The following is an 8,227-nucleotide window of genomic DNA, read 5'->3' as shown; positions in this document are numbered from 1 at the left end:
GCAGGTGTTCAAAAATATTAATTTCCTCCCTCTTACTATTAAACTGCCACTCAAGTCCCCTCGCCCTACAAGTCCTCACCCTAGAAACCTTCCATCTAGTCACAGAGCTAGCCAGCGTCACCTTGGCTACTCTTGAACTCTCTCTAGGCCTCCGCTTCTGTTTGCTCTTCTGTACAAATAAGTGGGTGAGTTTACATTACATGAAAATTCCACAAACTTCTCCTAAACCGGAGGCTAGCTATCTTAGGCTTAGCAGGGCAACAACTCCACTCTGCCTGAAATCAGCCATAGGCAATACAGAAGAAAATGGGCATGGCTGCACTCCAATAAAGTTTTATTGAAACTTTAATTTGACACTGAAATTTGAATCTCAAGTCATTTCCATGCATCATAAAGCATCCTTCTTTTGATTTTCCCCTTAACCATTTAAAATGTAAAACACACTCTTGGCTCACAGGTGGCAGCAAAATAGGCAGCCGCCCAGACTTGACCTGTGAGGTTGGCAAAGATGAGCGCTTAATCTTCTTTAAAGGCCCTCCCACCATTGAGAAACTGAGACTGTGAGTATTCAGCCAGGGTGGTGCCTGGGTTTGTCAGAGGAAAAGCTTTACCTTGCTTAGAATAGTGTATTTGGAGAAGGCCGCTCTGGAGACATTCATCAAGCTGTTCCAAAATGCTAGGATCTGGGATGGGATCATCCCAACCTTGGACGATGAAATGAGAGAGAGAGGGAGACAGAAAGACAGACAGACTACGCTCTGTTCTCCTCTTCCCAATTGCTCTGCCTTTCTCCCTGGTCTGGATCCCAGTTCTCCAGCCCAGTAGACCCTCAGTGGAACTGGATTTCAGCATACTCTGGGTGAGTATCCTTGAGCCTCTGGGTGTCCCATGGTCTGAGGCCTGGGAAGTTGAGGACAGCATAATGGAGCTCCTCCTGGTTGTTCTCTGATTCTGGGGCTTGAGGAGATGATTTGGGTCCTGGACAATTGTGGGAAACAAGATGGAGCTCCTTCTGGTTCTTTCTGGGTTCCGGGGGGTGAGTATCTGGAGCAGGGGCCCAGGAACGACTGCTTGGTTTGGCTTTCTGTTTCTGAGCCTAAGGGAAAAATGACCATCCTTCATTCATGCATTCATTCATTCATTCAACAGATACTTGAGCCCCTACCACGTGCTAGGCACCGATGGAGGAACTGGGGTTACATCAGGCAGTAAAACAAAGACCCTGCCCTCGCTGAGCTCGCCTTCCATCTCGGGACAGGAACAAACAATAAAGACAAGTCTGTGGTTAAGCCTCCCAGCTTGTGGTTCTCTGCTATGGCCGCCCTAGCAAACTAATGCAGATAGACTGGTGTAACCACCACCAAAAGACACCGAACTGCTCCATCACCACAAACATCTCCCTCCTGCTGTCCTTCTCATCATCCTCCCATCCCGAACCCCTCGCAACTACTAACCTGTCCTCTATCTCTACAATCTTATCATTTGAGAGTGTTATATACACGGAATCCTGTGTATGTGACCATCTGAAATTGGCATTTTTCACTTTTTTTTTTTCTTGGTCCCTAAGTTCTATCCAACCGAGGCGGGGAGAAGTGGTTTGGATGGATCTGGGAGGAGATTTGCAGATGGATTGATTGTGGGGGGGGGATAAAAAAGAAAGGAGTAAGAAATGACTTAAAGTCTTTAGGCTTGAGCAGCTGGGCAAATGTAGTGCTATTTGCTGAGATGCAGAGGATGGAAGAGAAGGGTTTTAAGTGGTGCTTAGTCATGAGTTTGGTTTTGGACAGGCTAAGTTTGAGAGGCCTATTAGACATCCACATGCAGATGTTGCCTAGACAGCTGGCTATGAGTCTAGAGCTCAGGGATGAGTCTGGGAGACGTAAATTTTGGAATCATCCGCATATAGATGTTCTCTCCTGAAAATATCCAGCATTCACCCAACACTTACCAGGGGCCTGGTACTGTTCTAAATGCTTTACAAGTAGAAAATGAGCATATTGAATACCCAGAATGAGCCTACGTGGTCGGTACTACTATTATCCCCATTTTACAGTTAAAGAAATCGAGGCACAGAGAAGTTAAGTGACTCATCCCAGAACACACAGTGATGAAAGCAGACAGGAACCCAGGCAGGCTGACTTCAGAGCCCTACCCTTAATCATCACTAGGACATACCGTCTCTCAGTGATATTAATCATTGGTGACATCATTAATTTTACTTAGTAATGTCGTTGGTAGTAGTAATAATGGAATAACTGCTACCTATTAGGCAATAACGTGTGTTGTAATCCTCAAACCAGCTCTCAAGGAGGAAGCAGTAGAGGCTCAGTGGAGGGAGGGATTTGGTCAAGATCTCATAGACGTTAAGTGCCAGAATCAGGATTTGAATCCAGCACCCGGGCCTTTTCCATTGCGATGTCTCTCGGGCAAAGGGCGGGGGCGGGGCTGGGGAGGAGGGTATACAGGAGTCAGAGAGGGGGAAGAAGAGACAGCTGGTTGGGACCACTCACCAGGGGGCCAGTTTTCGGGACCACGTTGATGTAATGCAGGATCGTGCTCTTCCGTGAGACCCTGGACCTCGGAGTCTCTCCCGGGGCCGGAACCTCTGCTTGGGTCCACTTCTTCCTCAGAGTCCTCACGCTGAGGGAACACCCCGCCTTGGTGTGCGCCCCGGCCCCGCCCCCCTTTCCACGGGTCCCGGATCCCACGCTCCCTCCATCGCTGCCCCTGCACCTAGCTCACATGATCAGTATGAGGCAGAGTAAAAGGAGGGTCATGAGGCCAATTCCTAGAAATATTCCGCTGGAGAACGCTTTGGAGGCGAATCCCTTCTCATCTGCACGAGGAAACGGTCAGCCATCTCTGAGCCCTTCCCATCTCCGTGGGGCCTCACGTCCACCCGCCACTAGGCGCTCCGGCTTCCGGCTCCCATTCCAGAGGTTTTTACCTAGAGCCCCTTCCCATCGACTTCTTGGAAACTCCGCTGCACCCCAGGCCCAAGTGTCAGGCTTTCCGATTTAACTTCCCCGCTCCGCATCCCCAGCCACAGGCGCCCCCCGTGTCCCCGCTCCCCAGCTCCTGCCCCAACCACAGGACCCTGTCGCTGTCGCTCTCAGCCCCCGCCTCCACGGGGCGTCCAGTTGGCCCCTGACCTGGCAGCAGCAGGACAGTGGCGCTCTGGGCCCCGTGAACGTTCAGGGCCTCGCAGCTGAGTCTGAGGCCAGAGCTGAGCCCCTCGCTGAGGCTCAGGGAGCTGTTGGCCCAGGGCCCAGCCGAGCTGGAGGTGACCTTGAAGGAGGCGTTGCCGAACTTCCCCTCCAGCAGCCCCTCCCCCAGCCGCCAGCGCAGGGAGGGGGCCGGCTGAGCTCGGCAGGAGCAGTCGCAGTGCAGACCCTCATCCTCCAGGGAGCAGGAGGGTCCCAGCAGCTGCGGGGGGTCTGTACAGAGGGAGGAGAGTCAGCGGTGCCTCCCCCCACCCCGGGACCCAGGTGTCCTGCCCCCAGGGGTCCCCGCACTCACAGACCACGGAGAGGCTCAGAGAGATATTTTGGGAGCCCAGAGGGTTTTGAGCTCCGCAGGTGAATTCTCCTTCATGCTCTGTTTGTATGTGAGGCAGCTCCAGGACCCCAGGATCTGAGGGCTGGGAGGGGCTCAGAGTCTGTCCCCCTCGGGCCCAGCTCAGCCGGGCTGGGGGGTTGCTGTGAGCGACACAGAGCAGACGCAGGCTTTGGCCTTCCAGGACCGGAAGAGATGTGCCATTTCTGAAGTTTTCCAGGACTAGGGAGGGAAGAGGCAGGATGGATGAACAGCTGAGGGCACAGGGACCCTCTTCCTGCTGACATTCCAGACGTCTGGGCTCCCAGTTTGGCACTGAGGAGCCCTGGTTCCTCTGATCTCCTTTCCTACCTGTCCTATTTCCTTGGGAGACCATCACTCTCAGGTTCTCTGGGGCATCTGAAACAGAGACAGGGTACTTCACTCTAAACAAGCCAGGGGTTTCCTTCTGGGCAAAGTGAACGTCCCTGGGGGTGAAGGGCTGGGAGGGGGAGGGGGGTTGAATCACCCACTGAGTGATTCTCAGATGAATGACCCGAGGGAATAGACCGGTAAGAAGGGCAGGTCCCTAAGATATTGTGATTTATAACAGAAATAGGTATTTGATCTTTGTCCCTATTCATGGCACAGAGCTTCTAAAACTCCTGGATTTCCTGAATGGTAGGTAAGCGTGATAAATGTGCCTTGTTGTTTATAACAAACCCCTTTCCACCACTCCTGAGTTTACGTTAATGAAGTGACTTTTAGAAGCGCCCAAGGGTGAGGGCTTGTTGCCAAGGGAACCAACCACGGATCACAGGGTTAGAACGTTCAGTCCCACCCCCTGATCTCTGAGGAAGGGAAAGGGGACTGGAGATTGAGTTCATTCACCAATGGCCAATGATTTAATCAACCGTGCCTATGTAATGAGGCCTCCATAAACCGCCCCCCCCCCCAAAAATGGGGTTTGGAGAGCTTCCAGGTTGGTGAACACTTGGAGATTTGGGGAGAGTGGTGCCCAGGAAGAGGGCATGGAAGTTAGATGCCCCCTCCCCATACCTTGCCCTATGCATCGCTTCCATCTGGCTGTTCCTGAGTTATATTCTTTTATAATAAACCGGTAATCTAGTGAGTAAAATATTTCTCTGAGCAGCTCTAGCAAATTAACTGAACCCAAGGAGGAGGTCATGGGAACCTCCAATCTATCGCTGGCCGGTCAGAAGCACAGGAGACAACCTGGACTTGTCATTGGTGGCTGAAGCGGGGGCGGGGCCAGTTTCCAGAAACTGATCCCTTAACCTGTGGCATCTGACGCTATCTCCGGGTAGATAGCGTCAGGACTGAGTGGAATCGTAGCACATGCCACTGATGTTGGAGAATTGCTTGGTGGCGTGGGGAAATCCCCCGCCCCCGCCCCCGCGCGCACCGCAGTCGGAGCTGGAAGCAGAATCCCTAGCCCCATAGGCCTGGGGTTCCAGGTCCCCGTAGAGCTCTGGGACCCTGCCCTCAGCCCCCTCCCTCCTCCCCGCCCCCCGCCCCCCCCCCCCAAACCAGGCCCCTGCTGGTCACACTCACACTGCACGAAGAGCTCCAGGCTGCGGCTCTGAGAGCCAAGCCCGTTCTCAGCTCGGCAGGTGTAGCGACCCGCATCCTCTGCCTTCACCCGGGGCAGCACCAGCTCCAGGGTTCTGGAGCCCGAGGGGTGGGACCAAGAGAGGATTCTGTCCTGCAGGGCCCAGCTCAGTGTGGCAAGCGGCATGCTGTCAGCTGTACAGAGCAGCCGCAGGAACTGGCCTTTCTGGACTTCCACATGGGGGCTGTTTCCCTGCGGCGCCAGGGCTGCAGAGAGAGAGAGCGCGCGAGAGAAGGACTGCAGGGGGGAACACCACTCCCCCGCCCTCCTGACACCCCCAAGTGGCCCTCAGTACCTGATACATCGGTCTGGGAAATGCTGATAACCAGGTCTTTGGGGGCATCTGTAACAGGATGGGGAGCTGGCTTTGGGGAGGAATGAGAGATTCCCCACCGCCAGAGAGAACCCCCTCGGGGAGAAGAAAGTGTGACTACCCTCCGGGAAGACAAGTGACAGATGAGTGCCAAAGATGCGCTTATGGACACAGGTCCAGACGGCATCCCCATTCCCCCTCCCTGGGCCGAGGCAAGCGTCGCTAGACTCCACGCCTTCCTCCCCACGGATCCGCAGAGAGCTGACCATCATCGCCCTGCTGCCTCTCTCCACCTCCGCATCCCCCGTGCCCGTCTGCGCACCCTGACGTCCCTCCCGCCACCAAACTCACAGGCCACGCTAAGTAGGACGGTGTTCTCTGTGCTCAGTCCCTTTCTGGAGACGTCCACTCGACAGGTGAGCTTAGTGCCGTGGTCCTGGGGTCTGGGTGTGAAGGTGAGGGCTAAGAGGTAGGAAGCTCTTGGTCTGGCCTCGTGGGCGGAGACGGCGGCCCCCCTCCAGGAGAGAGTAGGGGCTGGACATTCCTCAAAGGGCCAGTCAAACATACAGATGAGTGTCACCTGGTGCCCAGGCTTCAGAGTCTCTGGGATGTAGATCTCTGGCTTCTGAGTCAGGGCTGGGATGGAGGGAGAGAGGGTGGGATGCTAGACCCCGATGGGGTAGTCCCGGGGGTCCCCCATGGTCCGTTCCCCATAGCCCCTCCCCAGTATGAGAAGGGGGGAGGGGGGTCCCACGCCATTCCAGCTCGAGCCAGTTCCGTACCTGTCACCTCCAGACGGAACTTGTATTCCATGAAATTATATCGCACGTAATGGCCTCTCTCCAAGCGAAAGAAGTACAATGCACTGTCCTCCATACGTACATTTCTGATGAGCAAAGAGCAATTCTGTCTGGCATTGCCAAGGAGCTGGAACCGGCCTTCGGTGTGTGTCTGCACGTCTTGACCCGGCTTGTTTGTGGCCACTGGCAGACCACTGTCTGTGGCGGTCTGGTCTTTGAACCAGAAGCCGTAAGCCGGGGTGGAGGGAACCCAGCCTATGGCGGGATAGGAGATGGAGCAGGGCACGACCACGCACAGGCCTTCCTGCACCCTCACCAGCTCCTGCACCTGCAGCTGGAAATCTGGATCCTGAGCCCATGACCCTACGGGGAGACAGAGAGAGGCTCAAGCTGCCACCCCAGTCCTGGCCCCCAACCGGGCCCCTCCTGGCCCCCCACCTCGTTCACTCACCGGCCCACAGTACAGCCAAGAGCAGTGGAGGGAGCATCTCAGGCACGGGGACCTGCCCTGGGACACGCTCATTCCCCAGACACTGTGTCTGGCACTCGGCAAGGGCAGAAGGCGGAAGCTGAGCCCCGGGGGACTGATGCATGAAATGAGCTTCTGATGCTGAGACCCACACCACTCATTTTCCTTTTCTGGACTCTCCCCACCCCCGTCTCGCCCACTTGAACTCACTCTTTCCTGGGGGGCTCGCCTGGCGTTTGGGGTCCCTGAGCTGGTCACCTTCCCGAGTCATCTCTGGGGGAGGGAGGGGAGGACATGTGTCTAGACTTGGGGCCTGGCTTTGGGTGGGTGGAAGCTGGGGACTCTCCCGCTGGACCCTGAGCCGTTGGGGAAGCAGAAGTGAAAGTCCCCAGTAAGTCCTTCTTACAGGGGCCTCTGGTGATGGTGATGGGTGCTGGGTAGGGTGGATTTCTGGGGCAGAGGGTGGGAGTGATAGTGCAGAGCTAGTCTTGCCAGACAAGAGGCAGGATGCCCGGTTAAAACTGGCTTTCAGATAAATAACGAATTTTTTTTAGTATAAGTATGTCCCAGAGAGTGCATGCGATATACTTCTACTAAGATCATTCATTATTGAGATCTGAAATTCAACTTTAACTGGGCACTTTGCATTTTTATTGGCTAAATCTGGCAACCCTAGGCTGCTCTCAGTCCCTACCCCTTCACCCTCCCTGATGGGCTCACTGACTCCTGGTCCCCCAGTAGCACCCACTCCAAGGTCTTTGTCTGCTTCCCAGTCCCCTCTGTCACACAGGTGGACGACACACACTTGTAACACCTGCTGTGATAAGAACACAGACACCCAGGGGTCATGCTGACGGTGGGAGACTTAGGCAATGTAAGGGGCATGGCATTTGTGGAGTGAGTCAGTTAAACTCCCCCAGATGCGGACTGTTGTTCCCCTGCCCTTGAAACGACACTCTGTTTTGGTCACGTAGAGACACTGTGTTTGCCTATTTGACCTCCATGCTCTGGAAGCTTGTGTGTGGCAGGTGTCATGCTGTATATGGCAGAGGGGGACACACACAGGTAAATCAGACAGTGTCTGACCTCAAGGGAACCCGGCTTGGTAAACGAAGATCCTTAGAAACAGAAGAGCACTGAAGTGTTCATAAGTGCCCCGCCCCCCACATGCTGGGCCCTGGGGAAAGGGTGGTCACTACTTCCTGCCAAAGTCAAGAGGGGCTTCCCAGAGGAAGTGACATGTAACTATCCCTGTCCTCGAATCCACTGTATTAGTCTGCTCAGGCTGTGTAATAGAAGAGTCCTCGAGGGACTTCCCTGATGGCGCAGTGGTTAGGAGTCTGCCTGCCAATGCAGGGGACATGGGTTCGATCCCTGGTCCGGGAAGATCCCACATGCCATGGAGCAACTTAAGCCCATGTGCCACAACTACTGAGCCTGTGCTCTACAGCCCTCAAGCCACAACTACTGAGCCCACG

The 8,227-nt window shown here is 54.9% G+C and overlaps 1 protein-coding gene across 1 annotated transcript; it reads right to left on the bottom strand.

Moving 5' to 3' along the window:
* Window positions 1-317: 317 nt before the first annotated feature.
* SIGLEC10 (sialic acid binding Ig like lectin 10) lies at window positions 318-7,918 on the bottom strand. Its single transcript, XM_082437341.1, has 11 exons — window positions 6,732-7,918; window positions 6,263-6,643; window positions 5,832-6,116; window positions 5,463-5,510; window positions 5,110-5,373; window positions 3,907-3,954; window positions 3,520-3,777; window positions 3,153-3,437; window positions 2,743-2,836; window positions 2,511-2,640; window positions 318-1,096 (listed from the first exon to the last, which is right to left on the bottom strand). The coding sequence occupies exons 1-11, from the start codon at window positions 6,871-6,873 to the stop codon at window positions 830-832; spliced, it is 2,202 nt and encodes a 733-aa protein (XP_082293467.1). The 5' UTR covers window positions 6,874-7,918; the 3' UTR covers window positions 318-829.
* Window positions 7,919-8,227: the final 309 nt, after the last annotated feature.

This window comes from Balaenoptera physalus, assembly GCF_965194825.1.
Source record: "Balaenoptera physalus genome assembly, chromosome: 19".
Lineage (NCBI taxonomy): Eukaryota > Metazoa > Chordata > Mammalia > Artiodactyla > Balaenopteridae > Balaenoptera > Balaenoptera physalus.
This window is presented reverse-complemented; position numbering and strand designations above follow the sequence as displayed.